Raw genomic sequence first — 21,653 nt, forward strand, 5'->3', positions numbered from 1 at the left:
CTCTGAAATCCACCAAATGAATTTTTGGGCATTACCGTATTTTTGTCTTGGATGCCTTTTAAAATCTGCGACTGTGACAGGCTTCTCTCACCTGCACCTGTCACGCAATTCTGGCTCTAGGCGGTCACTTGACGAAATAAACCTACACTTCATAGCTCTTTATACAAGATGATTGATCAAGAAAGCTAAAAAAATGTGAAAAAAATTCGAGGTTTTCTGAAGGAACGAAAACTTTCACGTTTAGAGAGATGGATGTACGCGAAAAATTGAAGGTAAAATCGTAGCGTTTCTCTTCCGTCGTTTATTACCTTGGAGATTTGCTACAAAATAGGGCTTTTCTACAGCACAAAACATTCATTAGTCTATAATTTGATTGTTTATCATCATTATTTCTCATTCTAGGGGATTTTAAAGTCACACGCTGCGTGTTGGTTGACAATATTATACGCTGTGGCTATATGGCCGGTGACCGGTCAAGGTGTTGAAAACACTAATTGGCCGGCAGTCCTATATTCTCAGTAAATTTCACAAAATCGAAAAAATTCCAGCTAATCTAAACTATCATATGTCGATTTAAAATAGTCAAGTGATCTTGAAATGCTTTATAGATCTCAAGTCTAGTGTTTGGTTTACGCTGGGCTCAGAAGATGAAACCATGTTTTGTGACACTTAGAACTTTTTTCAGCTCGACTGCCGGTCAAGGTTTTCAAAACACTAAATGACCAGCAGTCCTATATTCTCACTAAATTTCACAAAATCGAAAAATTACAGCTAATCTAAACTATCATATGTCGATTTAGAATAGTCAAGCGATCTTGAATGCTTTATAGATCTCAAGTCTATAGTGTTTGGTTTACGCTGGGCTCAGAAGACGAAACCATGTTTCGTGACACTTAGAACTTTTTTCAGATCGACTGCCGGTAAAGGTTTACAAAACACTAAATGGCCGGCAATCCTATATTCTCAGTAAATTTCGCAAAATCGAAAAATTCCAGCTAATCTAAACTATCAAATGTCGACTTGGAAAAGTCACGCGACCCTGAAATGCTTTATAGATCTCAAGTCTAGTGTTTGGTTTACAAATCGAATTCGAATTTTTCGATTTTGTGAAATTTATTGAGAATATAGGACTGCCGGCCATTAAGTGTTTTCAACACCTTGACCGGTCACCGGCCATATAGCCACAGCGTATAATATTGTCAACCAACACGCAGCGTATACCCCTGAAGAGTGAAGCGATTCACGAAACAGGCTTGTCGGGAAACGTAGTTACGTCCTTTTTTCCCCTCATAATATTTATATTTATATATATGTATACACACATGCGACCTGCATAGCAAGCTTACTTTCCGGTGAACACTCGCTAGATTGTCACAATCTATCACAATATTTATTCACAATCTTCACAATATTTATATATATATATATGATACACAGTCAAGGCTTCTCTATTTTTTTTATAATAAAGAATCCGTTAAATTTTTTAAACATTACTTTCAATTTCAAACAAACTTTATTTTCTGCTAAACGAACAACAGTGTCGTCAGCGTGCTTTAAACTCTCGTAAAGCTCGCTACAATAAGCCGATGAGAATACTTGTTAGAATGGTTTAAATGGTTTTTTAACTAGTTTATTCAGCAAGTTTTCTCTTGCACACGCGCTAGCTAGTCAACTGAAAGCAAAAAATACACGTGGGGATCGCCTATATCGGATATAACAAAAACAGAAGCGACAAAAAAGCTTTCTTGAATACGTACAATATCGATATACTCACAATTCTGAAAGGCGTTATCCCGCTTAAGACGCGATATTTTCCAGTCTTTGCACAAAGGCAGAAAACACACTTTTCGAGTGAAGCACAGTACTGTCAACCTGATCTTGGATTGCCTACTGCTGCTTTGTTAATCTAACTCACGTATATGAACTAATCTTGAGAGCCCATGATATCTTAGGTAAACAAAAAATGCTTTATCTTAAATAAACAAAATATGCCTGATTAAAAAACATCTGTCGGCGAAGTGCAAAACACACTTTTACCTGACGTTTTTTGGTCTCTAATACGGAATCTAAGAGTGAAATGTTCAGCGAAATCCGACCGAATTGAAGCTCATAAAAACACATGAGCTTTTCCACATTACAATTAGAAAAAAAAACTGCTCAAGGCGTGTTTACAGGAACGTAAAGTAGCTAGGAATGACAGCGCCGTAAATTTGGCTCCTGTGACTAATATGCTCTCCGCTCAACGCATCGGATAGGATATCAGAGGAAGCCTTTATTTGTTCACTCGAAAGGCAGTTCATATAATTTCTTGGGCTTGCTTCAATGTGATGACCGGAGATCGCCATGATGAGCTAGCCGCGATGGACCTCAGCACAATCCCTGTGGCTCTGAGGTCGTCATGATTAGTATAGATTTTAACAGTTAAGTCAGTATGTATTTTTATCATTCCTGTTTTGTTTTTGAACACGAAACTGTGTATACTACACGAGTGTTAGCTGTGTTTAATTTTTAATACCATGCGTAAGCTTTCACTCTAAATAAGTGTGAAAACCTTCAAACCTCGGACTGTACATTTCGTTTTCTCTTTGAGGATTTTCGTCTTTGCTCACGTTTTATTAGCGTGTATTACGGCGCTTAGTATGTTTACAAACCTTCGTTTGGTTCTTTCGTCGCAATTTGCCGACTCACTTGTTCCAAAAGGAAGGAGGAGTCAGAGAAATGGTTAACCATAATAAAATTTGACAGATGGTGTGCCAGCTGCAGCTCAGCTCTTGCTTTATTTTCTATACTCTGATAGAGCACGCTCTTTCAATCAATTACAGCGCGCGTTATATCCGAACTTTATTATAGATATATATATATATCATCACAAAGCGTCACACGATCCAACAAGCAAACTCCTTTATTAAGAGTCAATACCAGTTTTCGATATTTTCCGACGCTTAATTCTACCTTCTAGAGAAGTTTAACTGAAAGATAACTTCTGGTGATTTAACGACGGTTTGTTTCACTGTTAAAGATTTCCTCTTGCAGTTTAGGGAGACTGCTCCGAGCTAATCTTCGAGACTTTTAATTCCGGGAATCCATACCGTGCTTGTTCAATAGATAACAAACTCAGACCGGAAGCTTGTGCACGTTTTCCTTCATTTTCTTCAGACGACAATCTCAACCCAAAAACGGTTGACGTTTGAGGAAAAATAAAATCTGCATACTACACACGGCCAGCATCTATTTCTTTCGTCCTCCCTGAGTCACATCACGGCGACCCCATATTTTCCCGCAGAAAAATATTTCCGGCAGACACCTGGCTAAGAGCTCTTCGCATTTCCAACCAGTAAAAAACTTTTATTAAATAATGTACTTGTTTTGGTTTTATAATTTCTATAAGAATAATAACTTTGTTAGGTACATATTGTGTTTCACTGTTTCCTTTTCCGTCAAATATTCCTACTAATCTTTAGAACACTCGTCCAGCATCTGTTAAAACTTTTCTCGTTTCCAGGCCCTTAAGCCTCTCTTACCAACGAGGCCAGAAGTTACATGCGACATTATACTGCGTAGGCTCACACTTTGTTGCCCTCCTGGCAATCCTTTTGACATGTAAGGATAAGTATTATTTAGCGCAAGATAATCACAAACAAACAAAAAAGAAGCCATAGCAAACGGATAGACTAAATTTTGAATATCCAGTTCAGGGCAATAATGTGGAAGTCGTAATTTGGTTTTGTCTACATTTTCAAACCGATTTATCTTTCTCGAGGGACGTATTCCTGGCCAAAGATTTCCTTTGTATCAAGATGCCTCAACTACGCATTTTGAAACATTAACGAGTGCTATACGCAACCTGCGAGACAGAAAAACACCGAAAACAAAGCAATAAACAACAAAAAGCCACAACATTTCTATGACTTTTCGAGCGATTAATATAAACAGTTTCTCATCAAAAAACGTAACATTTAACATCAATTTAAGATTTTTTGTTTCTTTCAGCGATTCGCCAGCAATCCACTTTCTTCCCTTGTCTTCCAGCCTTTTATTCTTCAAACAGCTTCCTTTTGATCCTGGCTTGGTTCCGCCATTCTTAACCAGGAAAATCACTGAACAGCGTCACACTTACGAAGCATGATTTTTCCATTTGGCACGAAATCTAAGGCACATCGCAAGGTCATACACCGAAGCCCAATTTGAAGGCCAACTCCACGGCACTTTGGGGCACAGACTGATGGTAGCACACATACAACTCCTTGGGATGATCCCCTGGAAAAAGGCGCCTAAAGAGCAGAGAGTTGTTCTCATTATTTAACTGCCAAAAAAAAACTATCAAAAGAAGATACGAATATAGCACAAGAGGCCTATTTTTTTTTCTCAAACAAGTCATTCAATCAATCGATCCATTAATCAATATTGATAAGCTAGTTAGCAGATCAGGTAATTACACAAAAATTAAGAAGACTTGAGGACTTGCAGGCATGACGAACCGAATACGACAAACAACTTCCTTGGGTCCTTTTGTAATTTGTCCAAGTTTACTGCTAAATATGATGTCTATACTTTAAAACAAGGCGTGCTGAAATGTCAATGAAAGCAATACGTGTTGAAATGTCAATGATTTTACCAGGACGTATCTGTTTACAGAACCTAATCAGTTCTCGTATTTGTCAGGTTTGAGAACGTACCCTATCACCCAGTACTTTAGGACAGAAGAAACTTTCTTCTGATCTGTGGAACTCTCTGGAGTCCTGTGAAAGAGTGCACCATGTTCAAACACTCCCTGCATTCCAGAAGACATGAATCGAGTACGGCTGCCATCCTGTTTTAAGCGCTGTAAATAAAACAAATAAACATATCTTAATTCCGTTATCTCTAGACGAATAAACTGATGAGAATATTTTAAGATCTTTGACCCATTTATAAGAATATAAGGTATTAAAAGGAAAAGCTCTAAGCCTATCACTTCTGTGACTCTATCAATTCAAGGGTTAATTATGAAATTGCTATAATTCTGAGTGTGAAACACTCAGACAAATTCAAGTACCTAGGCACTGGGAACAGGTGTTCATGCAACATTATATCGGGGTCCTGTTCCTTACATTTGATTATCACAAGGGAAGGGAACACTGGTCGTTCAGGTTTATTACACTGTTAGAACTTTAATCAGGAAGGTGATGTTCAACTCACCTGTTTGTAGTAAGGCGAAAACAACCTACGTATGGACAGACATGTTTTGTGAAATGAGTTCACCACCTCAGCGTGTACTGCTCCACTGGGGGAGGGCGTGTCTCCATCGCTTGGACACACCACAATACCCTGGAATGAATCCCAGCTGACGTAATGAAACAGCGTGTTCTCTGTGCCACCGGTTAATCTGATAGAAAAAGATTGATAAATCGGATAGAACAAATGACAAATCTGATATACCAAGATCAGTTGACAAATCGGACTCCCGCTTCGCGACTGTCCGATTTCGTAATCACTTGTATGATTAAAGACTGATTGGACTCCACTCAATCCTATTACCATAATTAGTACAAATAATTAAAAACATCGAGTAACATTTGAAAAAATAGTATTTCTGAGGGGTCTTGAGTTTTTCAGGGTGAGGGGACGTCAATGAAAGATCTACTATTATTAAAATAACAAATTTTTGTCATTCTCGAAGATAACGGAAAAAGTGCAAATGGACGAGGAAATACAGGTATGATTCTCAACGAAATGATTTCCACTACAGAGATTAGAAACTTAAATTAATTCTGCACCTGCTTTTAATTCTGGAAACAGGTGAAAATTTTCGGCGCAAAGCGTCAATTTTTTCCCTCAGAACGGAGCAGATTATGATGGGTTGAAAAAGATGAACTTAACTCGCGACGTTCAGAGAGAGAAGAGACTTGCAACCCTTTTACCTTTCGGTAATTAAGTTCAATTTCCTTCGAACAATGTTGAAGCTCTGCTTTGGATGACAAAAGTGTTACGTGTCTCAAAACTGAAGGCCCTCATTAAAGATCCTCTCAACAATTGAAAATAACTCTTATACTTGGAATGGACTTTGTCACTATAGTTTGTAACTGTACAGCAAAATTGAGTTTCTGCTTGGAGAGTTCACATGTAAATGGGCATGTACAGATCTCATATGAAGTGTCTCGCTGATTAAGGGTATTCTTAACATTGGTAGATTCACGGTCACGTTATAGACACTGGGAAATTACCTCACTGAAGTAACCTGCCATCTCAAAGGAGTGTAAATGCGTGTTGTTGTACTAAGCTTTTCAGTCCTAAATCGAAAGTACGTTTATTACTCCAAGAGCGTCTCAGTTCACATCCTTTTTTATCAATACTTACTTGGCTGTTACTATCTGCGACAAATCAGGTATATTTTCTGGTAAGCTCTTCCTAAACGTTCCCGCAGAATTAAGAGAGAACTGGGACCGGAATGATCTTAGTTTGCCTCTAGTCCCTAAGCTACCCAAGCTTCCGGAGCTGTCCGAACCTTTCCGTCGGAGTGTCGAGGGAACGCTACCACTGTCGGAGGACTCGACTTCATCTGTAAAGCAAATTCGAAAGTATTCATTAAATATTGACGATTATAGACGAGAAAGTGACACTTGATAAAGCGCCCGAAGCTATGCAACGCTATTCTTCCTTTTCGGTCTGTCCTGACTTTTAAATTCTTAAAAAGGAGTAATAGAAGAAAGCGCCATCATTTGTATCTCTTTTCTTTCGAGTATGCAGCTAATTTGGTTTAAATATCTACTTTTTACAAATATACTTCCACATGGCCTTATTACCGTTCACTAACGTTCTTAAGGTACCTAATCACCTCGAAGGGACTGGAATAAGAGAAGCCCTGAGAAAGAGGTTGGGTCCTACTAGGCCTCAAATCTCTGTCATCTGTTATGCGATAGTACCTTGAAGCCGTAAGCTATCCACATTGTTGTGCTTCTTCTGAGCAGTGGGTGTGTCTGAGCCACCTGCAGTTGATGAGGTTTTCAATGAACAGGGCGGGTTAATCAGCAGCATATCTGCCGAAGCTAGAGGAGGATTGCTTACGCTTCTCAACCTGTGAAAAAACACACGCCAATGACATGTTTTGAGCAAAACTCTATAAACAAAATACAGAAATTTAACCATTTCACAATTCTCACACAGCTAAGTCAAAGCTCGGACCTTCCTTGGCCGTGTTCTCTCCCCTCCCTAATTGCAATGTAAAACCTCTTCGGCTGCGTTCTCACAGATTGATACTATGCACCGTTCAAAACAGAGCCATTTGCAATAATCCTCTTGTTATGGGCTCGAACTTTGTTCCACTTGCTTCAGTTACAACCAGATAAAAATACGGTTCGCTTCACTTTCATCCTTCTAAGCCAGCCGTATAAATTTGTTAGCTACTCTTGAAACAATGTCCTCATCATGTCCTCACCTTGATTCACAAACGGAGGGAATGTCCAGGGCTTCTATCTGATGTAGCGCGTTTTTCACTTGATCTACATAGTAGGTGTCTGGAGGAGGATGGCCCTCCGCTCTGTAAAAGAAACAACAGTTAAAAAAAAAAAGATTATATGACGCATGAAGACGGCAAACTGCCTCATATAATTTGTTCAATAAACCATCCGTCTGACGGTCCACTCATTCATTTATTTCTTCATTTATTTCTTCATTTGTTTTGATTGATTACCGTGAAATTGAACATTGGCAGTCTGAACTATTCTCTATTAGAATACGAGGGTTTAAGAATCTGCAGCCGTAAAAGAGGTATACAATCTCGTTTAATTTATGCGTCAATTCTTGAGCAGAAGCAATTAAGAGTGCGTAGGAGAAAACAATGGCGTGAACTTAACTGAAAACAATTACGCCAACAAGGTCATGGATTATTTAGTTACATTAATTTCACCCAAGTTTCTTCTCCCACCACTCAAGTGGATTGAAGGCGCTTGAAGTTAATAATGGCAACAAAAAGAGTTAAATTGAGAACTAATTTTCACATGAGCTCCTACCGTCTTGAGATGCCACCCGCCTCAAGCAGAACACACATAAGCCAGTGTTTCTAAAGAAAGAAAACAGAATAATGAAATATTTTTCGTGAAGAGACACGGTTCAAAATGTAGATGTTGCTATTCTCCTAAACCCTTTACACCCTAAAATCAGTATGCATAATCTCCATACTGTTCACTATACATTTAATAGGATGATGAAAAGGAGAATTTGTGTAAAAAATTAAGACCTTCTTTAGCTAGTGATCATTCACTTTATTCTCGTGACTTCCATTTTTGAATCAGGGCTGATACTGCAAGTAAAGCAGTGTACTTACACTTCCTCTTACCTTGGCTAACTAACAAAGGAGAAGCCGCAAGAAAAGCAAGGAGGCTATGAGAGCTTTTTCAAGTTCTCCTCCCCATTCTTCTTGCAGCCTTGCCGCGAGTTTTGGCGGAAATCTCCTCTCTAGGGGCTTTCATCGCTCAAACTAGCCAAACTAGTTTGGCTGTATCAAGGTAACCCTTTAATTCCCAGAAGTGATTAACATCTAACTTCTCCTTGCAATATCCATACACTATCCAGCAAATAGGTAGTGAAAATACTCAAACATATCAAACAGAAGTTGTTGTCTTGATCTAACACCAACTTCTTGTAACTAATTTGAAAGGAAATATGTAGTAGCAGGAGGGGCGAATTGCCTATTAAATCTTAGGAGTTAAAGGGTTAATCATACAGGTTTTACCGGTAATACACATCAGTTTATGTCTGCGCTTGTTTTTTTTCTTACCATGCCTACGATGAGTAAAAAATATCTTGCAGTTGGTTCATAGTATTCTTCTTCATCTCCCTTTCTGGCTTCAGGTCTCGTTCTTTGTCTTCGCGTCGGAAAAACCTTAAAACAACACACATATAAGTAAATAGTGTGAGACACGGATGGTGCGTTTTAAAGTCTACCTCCCATTCTGATTAAATGCGAAGCCAGCTCGTTATCGCTAACAATTGGTTCCATTATGATCTCTTGACGCAGACTTGTGTTTGAGATAACGAGCAGTAGGAGACGTTTACATTTAGCCCTTGAAACAGGGTTACTCTAATTCTTATAAAAAAAGAAATACCACCATAGGAACTGCATGGCATATTTTAGCGGATTGTAATGAAACTATCCAGGTAATAGCTTCTAAAACATCAACATGTTCAACTGTTCCCTATACATTTCCTATGGTACGGAAAAGGAGAATTTTTTGAAAATCAGGTGTTACGGTGTACTTGAATTGGTAATCACTTCTTTTATTCCCGTCTTGACCTTTTTGTTTTCAATTTAAGGGTAATACTGTAACTCACGAACTAAAGGGTTAACTTCAGTTCAGTCTACATGAAAGGGGTTTTTTTTTGCCAACATTTTCTTGGAATTCTTTCTTTTATCATCAAACATTATTCTTTAATCATCCCTGTTGTGGTGGTGGTGGGGGGTGGGGGGGTGGGGAAGGGTGTTGAAACGCCTCTCTTGTGGCTTGTGATATGTGAACATGGGTAAGGTTAAACAGATTAAACTGAAGTAGTTGAGACACGTTTGAATATTAACATACCTCTCGCCAGATAACTAATTGACCAACTCTCTGTTCTGCACTCATGGCCAGTAAACAATGATATTTACAGTATAATACAATATCTTCTAAATCTTCTCTTTTTAAATGATTGGCTACTAAATATCCCTAAGGAAAAAAGAACATTTTATCAGGAAATTAAAGTCATGACACCTTAAATTGGTGTAGAGAAAGTAACATGTAACACAACATGATTTCACGCGATATTATACATCACATGACTTGATGTGACACGACATTAAATGTACCATTATAACATGAGGTTAAACGATGTTCTGTGACATTTGGTGTACCATGTGATATGACATGATGTCAATAGCGTGTGACTTTAGAAGTAACATAACATCACATTTCACTAGATATGGTGGGTCAGTGTTTGTATAAATGGACTTGCCAAAGATGAACGTCTTCCCTAACATTATAGAGAGACGTTCTATTAACACCTTTTCTGAAGCCATACCTTATAAAATATACTGGAGCCTAAAATTGTATATAATCTTCTAATCTGAAAAAACTCATCTGCCTAAAAAGGAAAACAAGACAATAAACAAACAAAAAACCAAACAAAAAAAACAAAAAAACAAACAAAAAAAAAAAAAACAGCAACCATGAGAACTTCATGTCAAATTATTACTCATCATAACGTGATAATCCCAAATGTAACCTGATACATGCAGTTGTGTGCAAAGCAGCAGTCATAAAAACTATATATATGGCACTCACAAAGACTTCATGTCATTTATATTTTTCATCATGGCAAATTAAAGAAATTTTTATTGTGTTATCTTTGTATACTGCTTACTACACATAATACTATCAGGTCAAGACTTACAAATTCTCCATAATCTGCAGCCTCTAAGTCATTTAGACAACAGTGTACATGAACCTGTGAGGAAATAACTGAATTAAAAAAAGGGGAAAAAAACTCCAGTCAGACTGGGTTGTCTCAGTCTTTTAATGAGGGGTGGCCAAGTTTCTAGCGGTAGATCTAATTCATATTAACTCAACTAAGTATACTACCTCAAGAAACGTCAGAGCACTGAAAATTTCAGCTAAAAGGAGGGCACTAAATCAAGGGGGACACCTGTACTGACTTTGCTGTAGTTGAAGCTCTTAAAGGAGTTATAAATAAAGTGGCAGTAGAAACAGGTTTTCCAAGTATAGGGAGGAGGGGAGGACTCTTCTTTGCAGGATGCTTGTTTGACTTTGTAGCCTTGGGGGTGGGCACTTTTTTTTCACAAGAGGGTGCTTATTAGAGTGTGGGCACTTATTCAAGGAAATATTACATTTGTCGTTGTTTTTGGTCTCTTTCACATGATGTGTGGGATGAAAAATCCATAAAACACTATGTCTTTGCTTCAAGGAATACACCATTTCTTTTATTTACAAATGCTTAATATAATGAAGGTTCATAGTCTGTGGATTGGGTTTGCCTGAAACATGGAATGTAAATCAGGAATGTATACCAGTACTGCAGAAACAGCAGTAGATCCAGGGTAGGAAAGTTTTGTCCTTCCTTGAAGAACATAACTCTTCTTTTATCAGTGTAGCTTACATCTTTTTTCTTGCTTTTTGGTAATGAAAAATACTTAATATTTAATAAACCATGCTACATTAAAGCTAAAAAAAGTCTCCTCACCTCTGTGGCCAGAGGTAGGTTGAGCCACTGAACACCTGGCAAAAGGTCTGTAAGTCGATTTACACAATCCTTTTCATTAGCTCCTGGGGGCCTGGTAAGGGCTTTGTCAAATAGAAGAGAAAACAGATGATCTGCACGGACTTTGTTGAATTTGTCACAAAACGCCCTGTAAAGAACAGTCAAGTGAGACATAGATTACAACAATTTTGTATCAATCCTTTAAAACCTAAGAGTGACCAGCATCTAGTTTCTCCTGAGAAAAATACTGCTGAATCATTCATTTAAGATCATGAGAATTAAGGAAATGATCACCAAGTAAAGAAGCTCTTGACTGTTAAACAAATTCTCTTTGTCAGCACCTAATGAAATGTACAGATAACAGTATGGAGAATGTGCATACTGATGTTAGGGTGTAAAGGGTTAAGATGCTGATTTATTTAACCATTTGCAGCTAAACTTGAGCTGTACAATATTATTCAACCCTTTAACTCCCAAGATCTCATGAGTAATTCTCCTTACTGTCTTCCATATAGTTCTTCTAATGTTGCTTTTGAGAATTTGGTATTGGATCAACTAATAATCCCCTAATTAATATTTCTATTTATTCTCATCCCTTGTCTGCTTGATATTGTATTGATATTGTAAGGAGAAATTCTGCCTTGGTCACTAATGGGAGTTAAAGGGTTAACTAGATCTATCTTACTGTACAATATGTATCAGATAGATCATCTTTGAGCAGCAGATTGGAATGCCCATCAGTTTCTTTATATATGTTAAGTAAAAATAAAATGAACACCCCTCAGTATAATTCTGGGCCACAAAAAGCACTACATTTGAGGAATAGTGTTCAGTTATTGTATAAAATGGAAAGTATGCTAATGCTTACTGCACTCTCTTCTGTGAGAAAAATTTAATGTATATACATACACAATATACTCAAAACATGTTTACACCAAACAATCAAAAATATACCAGTAAGACTGACAAATCATCCTAAAAAATACCTTTGCATTGATCCAAATGTAAGAGAGAGTATTTGTGTAACATCAGCAACAACCTTCTGCAGTTGAATAAGAGGTATTCTGAGAAAAAAGAGAGAGACTTGAGATAAGGATAAGATATACACCAGAAAATACTCTAGTTTTGCCCTTGGTTATTAGGATGTACAGAAAACTAGCAAAAATCCCCCTGGTTTTATTGGAAAAAATATGCTCAAATTGTCTATATGTTTAAATTGGATATTATTACAAAAACTAATAATACTTTAAAAACATACTTTTCTGCTGGCATAGCCATGACTAACACATCTCTGTCCAATTTAGAATACACAACATGAATCAGCTTCTTGTCCATCACCAGTGTAGAACTGAAAATAACAGACAACAAGAGTGAATTACATTAAATCTTACAAAATGAAGTTTGAAATTTATTATTCATGTTGATATAGACAACAACAGAAAAACCCTTTCAACACACCAAACATGATTCCATTTGAAAATGGAGTTTTTTCGCTCATTATTTCTTTGTAGACATGTATCTAAACTCCTCATCTACCTACAGGTGGAACTACACCATTTACAAGCACTCTTGCACATACTAAATGCAACATAATGCAAATGAAATTTACACAATAATCACTATGATCATAATTATTACAATGCTTCACAAAACAAAATTGCTAAATGTAAGGGGCTCAACAAATATAACTTGAAATTTATCATACATCATTTAATCAATTAATTTAAGTGATGCAATATACTATACCAGTACTACAGTCATGTACATACCTGTTTGCTGTACTGCCTGTCACAGATGACATTAAATCACTCAAAGTCAAGAACATTCCCCTTAGTCCAACTAACTTGGTTGCTGCCTCTGTCTTAGGATACTGGTAAAGTATGTCCTATATTTATTAAACAAGCAAAACAAGTGAGAGCAATGAGTTTACTCATCATATTGGGCTTTCTCATGTTTTTCTCAACATTATACCATGTGGAAAAAATTAAGCCAATCAGAAAACAGGAAAGCTATTGTATATTTAACTATATCACACAAACACCTCAGAGTGCATGGTGTGCTATGATCTACGTTTAATTGCATGCATTACCACATTTTTGTGAGCAGTGAGGGACTTTATCATATTTAAATGAATTCATTATATGTGGATGTTGGTTAATTAACACTTGATCCTCAGAAGTAACCTGGAAAAAAAAGCCTGGAAAACTTAGGCCTTGATACAATTTCTTCAGGCTTCTTGTGAAAAAGTGACAGTGGGATACTCCATGATAAATTGATCAATGCTTTTCTTTTACTGCCCCGGCAAGGTCATTGTGTTCTCCTGTTGGGCTTAAAATAATATAACCTCTGTACAATAATGAGTATAAAACAGGCACTTAAGCTCACTATAAGCCTGGGGAAACCTCATAACTTGTTGAATAACCATACTACCTCATGATATAGAAGTTAAGGCCTCTTGCCCATTCTATCCCCTCCTATCTCCTAGCTAACCCCAAACTAAGAAGTCATGTTATCATACAAGGACATATACACCTACCTTATCAGGTTCACCATCATCTTCACTGGAAGTAATGGTTAAATACAAAGCCACATGGGGGATATTCTTTAGGTTTGGTTTGGATGCGAGAGGTACCTCTCCACTGATTAACTTCACAAGATGGCTGTCACTCTTTGGTGGGGTACTTTGATGAATGACTGGGGATACTATCTTTGGTTGGATTGCTCTTTGAATGGTAAGAGTGATCTAAAGGAGCAAATTTGTGAAACAATTCTCTAATTGAAAACTTAAGTTGTAAGCAAAGTTCTAAGCATAGGAGAGTTTTACCACAGTGGATTGTACACCTTGTAAGTGAGCTTTGGATTAGTGCAAACCTTCTTCTATATGTACAATCATTGAAAAAAACACTTTCCTTCACAACATCCAACTTGCATTTTTTATATTTTTGACAAGTGCAAAAATAAAGTCTACCTGTTACAGTCAACACAATTATGACTTTAAATCTGAATTTTTTTCCTTTTTCTTTAAACATAATAACCACATTTAAAGATAACACTCAGACATTTGCCATAAAAATTCAGAGCTACACCAGGTAGTTTTGTGGTTCACTTTTTGTGTTGGTGCAAAACTGTTTCAAGCTGAGCTGAAGTTTGATTTCCTGTGTCTCTCATTAGCTACAGAATTATGAGTAAACAGAAAAAATGATCAAATTGGTTTGAAAAATTTGAAACACCATGTAGAAGTGGAAAATATGTTATGCCTCACCTCCATTGGCCCAGTAATGGCAGCAAGAATTGTGTGAACATTGCTTGAATTAAGATCTAATTTGTTTAATGACAGTAGCACATCTCCTGGAAACAAATGAATGAAACATTTTGTAAATTGATTACATCTAGGAATGAAAAGGACAAATGCTATGTGCAAAAGTTTTCTCCCTGATCAGTGATGATCATGACATCAATCCTTACTTCCAGATGATATACAAACTAAGTACACCTGTTCTCTTGTATTCATATGTTCGGAGGGTAGCCAGAATAGAGTAACACAGGATGCATGGGTGTGTGGATATACAAACTAACTGAGCATGTCCACAAAGTAGTGATTTATTTATCAAAAGTGTCATCTATCCTTTGAACAATTTGGGTATACTACCTTAAGAGAACATGTTATGCCCAAGTTTGGGAATTAAGAGTGTTGAGCCAGAGAGCTTGTGTAATTACATTGTATCAGTGTTCACTGACTGATCCCCTCAGCCACTCTCAAAGATATATGGATACTGTAGTTTCAGACATAAGTGCATTCAAGGTTTTAATTGTCAAACACTTGTGCTGGATGACTGTTGCCATGCATCACTTGCAAACAATACCATACCTATTCTAAGATCTCCGCTTCGCAAAGCCGGTCCATCAGGAACAAACCCTTTGATATAGAGCCTAGATCCTGAGTAACTGTCATTTTGTGCCATCTTGCCAGATTTATCTCTCCCAGGAATAATTCCAAGTAGAGTCTCTAGGTCATTTTTAAGCCCAGAATGGCTTTTTGGAGGGGAAACAATGAGATGGACTTCTCTCTTGAAAAATCTACCAACCACTTTACTACCATCTAAAAGACCATCTACAGTTCCACGAGTTACAGCATTTGAATTTTTATGGTTCTTTTCATTAGGGCTCTTGTCGTCAAATCTGTCTCGCTTCAATCCAGGAATAATTTTCTTCATAGAACTTAAACTCCGAAGCGTCGATTTGCCCTTGTCTTTCTCTCTATCTCCTTGTGTATCGTTCTCTGAAACGTCCAATCGTTCCAGTGCGTCCAACATGTCGTTCGGAGAAGGTTCGTTGAACGGCTCAACGTAAAATACATCACCTTTCTCTTTAATATGACTTGCCCACGGCGGTTCTTCGTACCTGAAATATGCGAATGACCTTAAGTGATGCAGAAGTGAACAACAGCGACCATTACGTGAACCCCAAATCTACATAAATTTCACGCTGATGCCGTGAAACAAGTCAAGAGATCGTTATCGAGAGTTATTAAAGCCTTTCTGTTTGCACACTTAAAATTTTTGACAATTCATTTCTTTGCAAAACATAAAAGTGCAACACAACACAGATTCCTTCACTTAGCAAAATCATACAATTTCAGTTTATGACTAACAAATGGACTCTTGGTCCGATATACTTAGGAATCAGACAATATTAATGATGGGTATTTAAATGATGAAACAAATAATCAACGGTGTGTGCACAAATTATACCAAAATTAGAAATCGACACCGAGATGTGGGTGACCATTCCGAAGCGATCGTGTCAACAAACATTAAATTGGACTGAGTCGGGAAATAGCTAATCGAAAGATATTCTCTCGTGAAAACATCATTCATTATGAAACCCTAGCAAGGCAGGTGATAAAGTCATTAAATACTTTAAAACATTCTAATTAACGCCACGACAGAGAGCAAACTCACGACATGGCCTAATAGTTTACAATTGAAAGACCAAGTATTTCTAAAATTCACGCTTACAGTGTGCCCGACCAATTGTCCTCGTTTCGTAAACGAACGTTTTGTCTAGAGCAGTGTTCACATTCTTCCTCCGAAGATTCATCTTCGTATCTGCCGTAATCATGGTGACGGCCAACGTACATATTTTACCCACAAGCTCCAAATTCTTTCATGTTATTTCGTTCCATAATAACAAATTGTCCGCCATATTCCAAACGGAAACGTCCGACCGCCTGCCGGGAGAAACCGACAACTATTCCGCTGGCCGAGCGTTTTAATCGGAAAATTAATAAAAGAGTTAGGTTACTTGAGAGAAACTAAAGGCTTCACTTCGAATGAACAACGAACTTACTTGCTGTAAAAAGATAATTCCCTTTGGACGTAGAGAAAGATTGAAATTTTAATGAAAGGAAATAGGGAAATTACATCCTCGTAGTCAAACAAAGAGTACAACTGGCGCTAAACCCTTCATTTTGAAACTAAATCCACATAACCTTTCTGTTCCGGAAACACGATTGTTCACGCAACCGGAAGTGGTCTGAACTGAGGTGAACTTTGCAGACTGAATATATTTTTGTTCTATTTTCGGAAGAATCCAATCAAGTATATTGTCACTGCATATTTATTCACTTCGTTCACTAAGCCACTAAAACGATCGTTGAAGAAGAACGGGTTGTGGACGAAAAGCGCTATGTGCTAGTTACGAAATAGTTTTAAAAGATCTTATTTTCAGTTTTTCAGCTTGCTGAAGAAGTGTTAGGTTTTATGCTCATATTAACATCTTAGCTCCGCCTGTGAACATCGTCATATTGTCAAAATATGATTCTTATCTGATATATATCCGATAGATAGAATTCACTTAATACGGTAGAAGGTAACTGAAGACATTGATTTGAGGTCGATTCTTTTGTATTGCTTGTCTCCCTCCGCCTCAAAAACAACACACTTGTGACAATTTGCAAGAGAAAACACAATAACACGCCCGATCTGGTGAAAGAGGGCTCTAATGTGGAATGATGAACATTCAACTATAAAACAATTCTTGTTTTAAAAGCAAACAAAACGCTATTGAGGAGGTTGTCAAACTTCCGTCGTTTGGGTCTCCAGTGTAAATAATGTTATGCAACTCTAATCTTTTAGTCTCGTCGCATGTTTCATCCAAACCCGGAGACGTGTTGTGAAGATGTGGATGGCTGGGTTTGTAAATTGACTTAATCGACTCACTCCTAAAATATGATTCCAAATTCGTGGCTTAAAACTCTTATAACTTCCTTTGTACACTAGTTCTGAGAATTTGGTACTACATCACACCAATACCCATCTGGTGCTTTTGTCTATTCTCATTACCAGATTGCTTAGTTATGTATTGATATTGGAATGAGAAGTTGGGAGTTAATCCCGGCTGGTAGTGATGCCGGTGCTAGAGGCTAAAGGATCAGTTACCTGACTCGTGCTGTTAGTCCCTGTTTGGATCTTTTTCGTTTCCTTCGCCTTCTCTGCGGTGGCCATCTCGACACGGTGGACGGCGAGGATCTTAACGGTTCAGTATGCATCTACTCGGTAGGAATAGTCTGCATCAAAAATACAACAGAAATATCCAGTCAAACAAGCATACTCAACAGAGTATGAGCGCCCCTCCCCTCTCCCTTTCCTTCTCAACTTTCATCCTCTCTGTGCTTAATTCAATCGCTGAAACTGGAGAGCAACTCTTACCGCGAAACTTTGGATCAAACGTCTCCTACAACTTTGAACTCTCAAGGCTTTCATTCTCCTTCTGATCAGAAATCTATCGCTCTTTTAGACTTGACCTTTAAAACATGGTATGTATCTTAAGTAAAGACTGAAGAGGTTTTTTATCACTGTCACCGGATTTTATCAAATCTGTTTTCTTTCCTCTTCACAATATCTTCAAGTAGAATGGCTTTTTTTCAATGGCTACTTGATTCCGTCACTAACAGGGATTTCATATTGTTCATTTTCATTTCGTGTTAATTCATTTATTCTAGCTATTATGTGGCACGAGCAAGCTTGATTAGACATCACGTTTCTTGCCATAACATTTGAAATGTTTCGCTGGGATCAAGATTCTAAGCAAAATGGAAATTTTCGAGAGTTCCGTTCAGTAAATGCACTCGCAATCAGTCACTTGAAGGACAAACTATGATTTAAAGCTCTACAATCTAAAGTTTTGTCCTCCAAACAATCACAAAATATGGCATAATTTATGTGCACGTCAAATTTATTCAAAACATGCGAAAGAAAGGCGCTCCAGAACATTGCATTAGTTGTAGACTGCCTCTTGCACAAGCCTGTAAGAAGTGCCTGAAGGGGTAAATGAGAACCGGGATTCGCTTTCAGTAGGCAAATGAACTTTGGGTCACCGGGACTGAAACTGGTCTAAAATTAGGCAAAATATGGGCTGGGAGATGGAATTCACGCCCCAAGTAGTCTGAGTAGTAACAAGTTTCTTGGGCGCTCGATGAGAGCAAAGGCGGCGGAACTGTAACAACGACAAGCATGTTTTCGAGAGGGAGACGGAGAAAACCACTTCCACTACAATCCGAGCATTCTGTCCTAATGCTTAATTAACGCAAAAAAGCGCTCCCAATACCTCTCACCAAGCAGACCTGCTACTTTTCAATGGATCCCTATGTAAGTTTCTCGCTCTGCATTGAGTTCCAAAAACGAAATAGAACAACTCGCAATCGATTCGATCATCTTTCATTAACCATCAGGTAAGGAGGGTAAATTTCACCCTCAAAGAGCTTCTGCGCTCTTTAAACGACTTTTCTGGCATTATTCACGAATCGATTAGCATTTCGTCAACGGAAGGAACTAGCTTCCAGCATGGGAATGAGGGATATAATATTTCCTTTAAATTCTATCATGCATAAAAACCACCACAGCGTGGTTGTTATGGCTTCTCTTTCTAGATTGGAAAAAAGGGCATAATGACCCCCCACCATCCATTTTCAGAATTCATGCTGTAAACCCAAATATTTCGATCCATCAGATTTCTTTCTGCTTTATGTCCGGTTATGGAATAGCGCACCCAAAGAATCAGTCTATTGATTCATTGATGCTAGCTCAGCGGTCAGAAAACGACCCTATTGTTCGTTGGTTCAAAGTCTGGAGCTTTTCAGATGTCTTTTTTTTCATCTTCTCGTGTGGTTTTACGCTGCCTGTTTTACCTCAGCTTGCCAAGGGCAGCCTTAAACAATCCACACGCGAGTTACTCGCAAGAGGATTGCAGCGTGAAATACGTCGACATGCGTAATTTTTTTCTACTTGCAAATGCCTCATTTCTCGGCCAAAAAAAAAAAAGGAAATGGCGCAGGTATAGTTTCCTGTTGGTGCACCCTATGAAAATGTCTATAACGAGTTCTTAATGAGCGATTTACGCTATTGCTGCGCGGCGAGGATTTCTGTTCTCGAATTACATTCCGCCAGCATGCGAGTAATTTGTCTTGGAGTTCATCGGATACTCTTGGGTCAAAACAGAACCATTGACTTCAAGAATAATTCGAAACGAGATCATCACGCGACCGATAGAAGGTAACTATCTACCATATCATGGAGGGTATGGCTGAACGTGTTTCTCTGGCCGTAAAACCTACATCGTTGTCCAAAGACATCCTCAGAATAAATGAGTATTCTTTAAAAACACAGGGTCTTCGTTTCTCTTCGACACAAAATTACAACCGTAAATATTAAGATGACGATTTTGTTTAAATTTGAATGATTGAATGTCAAAATTTAGAATCCGAGTCAGTACGATTTAGCGAGTCAGGAAAAGCCGGCTGGCGGAAAAAGCGGAAAACAAATGGTAACGATTAATTAAGGGAGATCTGACTCTTACAATAATACGAACGTTCAAACATATGTAGGTGTTTACTGGTATGAAACAGTTGTTATGTCGATTGTCATCACGTATGGCGCTATGAAAAGCGACAATGTAAATATAACTGACTTTAGGACCTCACAGACTAACACCAACAGAAAGTACCTTTTACGCTGATTACCCACCGATATACTGCCGGGAACTCTTTTGTCGTTCGTATGTAATCGGTCGACTGTTAAATGGCTCCTATACTAAGCTTCGATTGAAGCCTTTAACTTCAAGTGCCGCCCTGAAGATAACATACGATTTACCATGCCTGTGTTTTAACAAGGTGAAGAATCGAACCCTCCACTTGAAGCTGTCATTCTCGTCGTTCGATCGATAAACGCGTTCACGATATACAGCGTAAATAATGGGAAACTGTAGACTTCTTAAGATACCACAGCACACGTCATTAATTGATCGTTTCCGGAGCGAAACTAGGTATTAAATGCTTTTAATTATGGAGGCCATTCAAGAAAAATTCAGGTTTTGGAAGTTGTATGAGACCAATCTTTGTCAAGCCTTATGATTGTTTGTCAAGTAGCATTTGGATTGTTTTGAAGAGACATAGGTCATTGTGATGGTGCGAATTTGCTCAAAGGTGATCTAGGATACTGAAGGTGGCTTTAAAGCGCTTTTTTCTTCTATGATATTTAGTGTGCATTATTAGGTACGCATAGTTCTTGGTTGGGGCCTGCTCAACAGTGGTAAACAAAGACGCTCACCTGGTCTACTTTAACTCTTTTATAGCTTTTGTCACATAATGCTGTGGGAAGGCCGAGATTGCGTGAGAGTGAATGGAGACTTAGTCCTTTCAATCGGAAAAATTTCCCATGAAGTGACAGAAAGGAAATCGTCACGCTTTTTAAGGGCCGGTGCCAGTCCTTTCCTTTGCAGTAAAAAAGTGATTTGGTAGTTACCCAGAAAAATTTTGTTTATCCTTATCGCCTCTACGTCGGAGCTTCTTTGAAAACTCAGCGTAGCCATTTTACAGGTACCGATATTTTAAAGTCTCCACTGCATGTGATGCCGCATGAGCCATTACAAAAGTGACCTTCGCTATTTCCCCAGTTTGTTGAGTCTGACAAGAAAGCTTTATCGCCAATGAAGATCTGCTGTAAATGCAGAAAATGAACCCAAGCTCTGGCGACAATAAAAGCTTTTTAAGAGGAATTTAATTAACGATAAGAAAAGAGTAAAGAATTCTGCATGTTTTATTTCAAAGCCAACTGCATACAGTACCTATAACTTTATTAAAAGTGACCAAAAGCTTGCAGTCTGCAACTCCTCTCAACCAAGACTCGCTAAAAATGATAGTGTGATCCAAATGTAATTTCACGACGAAAAAATAACGGTCTCAAAACTATGGATTTTTGTAATAATATAATCTCGACGGTATCGCCCGTCTCGCCATAATCATTTAGTTCTCAGACATAACTCCTCCATTCTTCGTATTCAGTTTCATGATTTGCCGGAAGTTATCACAAAGCACACGTACCCACCGTTCGCCTGTCCAAAGTTCTCATTTTCGTAAAGAAAATCGA

General features: G+C 38.0%; 1 protein-coding gene across 10 annotated transcripts in view; it reads right to left on the minus strand.

The window, feature by feature from the left end:
• Positions 1–3,324: 3,324 nt before the first annotated feature.
• The window catches only part of LOC113684523 (protein inturned), a 32,125-nt gene continuing 13,796 nt past the window's right edge, over positions 3,325–21,653 (minus strand). For 6 of the 10 annotated variants that reach the window (XM_089191803.1, XM_089191805.1, XM_089191811.1 and 3 more), the window contains 19 exons: positions 17,670–17,797; positions 15,098–15,630; positions 14,492–14,577; positions 13,766–13,972; positions 12,999–13,114; positions 12,488–12,577; positions 12,216–12,293; positions 11,212–11,377; positions 10,405–10,458; positions 10,033–10,095; positions 9,555–9,680; positions 8,756–8,860; positions 7,989–8,038; positions 7,415–7,516; positions 6,903–7,054; positions 6,337–6,538; positions 5,179–5,365; positions 4,677–4,822; positions 3,325–4,271 (listed from right to left, as the gene is read on the minus strand). In XM_089191803.1, the coding sequence (XP_089047929.1) occupies positions 4,166–4,271; positions 4,677–4,822; positions 5,179–5,365; positions 6,337–6,538; positions 6,903–7,054; positions 7,415–7,516; positions 7,989–8,038; positions 8,756–8,860; positions 9,555–9,680; positions 10,033–10,095; positions 10,405–10,458; positions 11,212–11,377; positions 12,216–12,293; positions 12,488–12,577; positions 12,999–13,114; positions 13,766–13,972; positions 14,492–14,577; positions 15,098–15,630; positions 17,670–17,779 (2,679 nt within the window). In that variant the 5' untranslated portion in view covers positions 17,780–17,797 and the 3' untranslated portion in view covers positions 3,325–4,165. Of the gene's footprint in view, positions 4,272–4,676; positions 4,823–5,178; positions 5,366–6,336; positions 6,539–6,902; positions 7,055–7,414; positions 7,517–7,988; positions 8,039–8,755; positions 8,861–9,554; positions 9,681–10,032; positions 10,096–10,404; positions 10,459–11,211; positions 11,378–12,215; positions 12,294–12,487; positions 12,578–12,998; positions 13,115–13,765; positions 13,973–14,491; positions 14,578–15,097; positions 15,631–16,247; positions 16,699–17,669; positions 17,798–17,939; positions 18,206–20,232; positions 20,496–21,653 lie in introns of those variants that run through there. The other 4 variants (XM_089191806.1, XM_089191808.1, XM_089191807.1 and 1 more) reach the window with 4 other exon arrangements.

This window comes from Pocillopora damicornis, chromosome 13 (genome assembly GCF_964200805.1).
Source record: "Pocillopora damicornis chromosome 13, jaPocDami1.2, whole genome shotgun sequence".
Lineage (NCBI taxonomy): Eukaryota > Metazoa > Cnidaria > Anthozoa > Scleractinia > Pocilloporidae > Pocillopora > Pocillopora damicornis.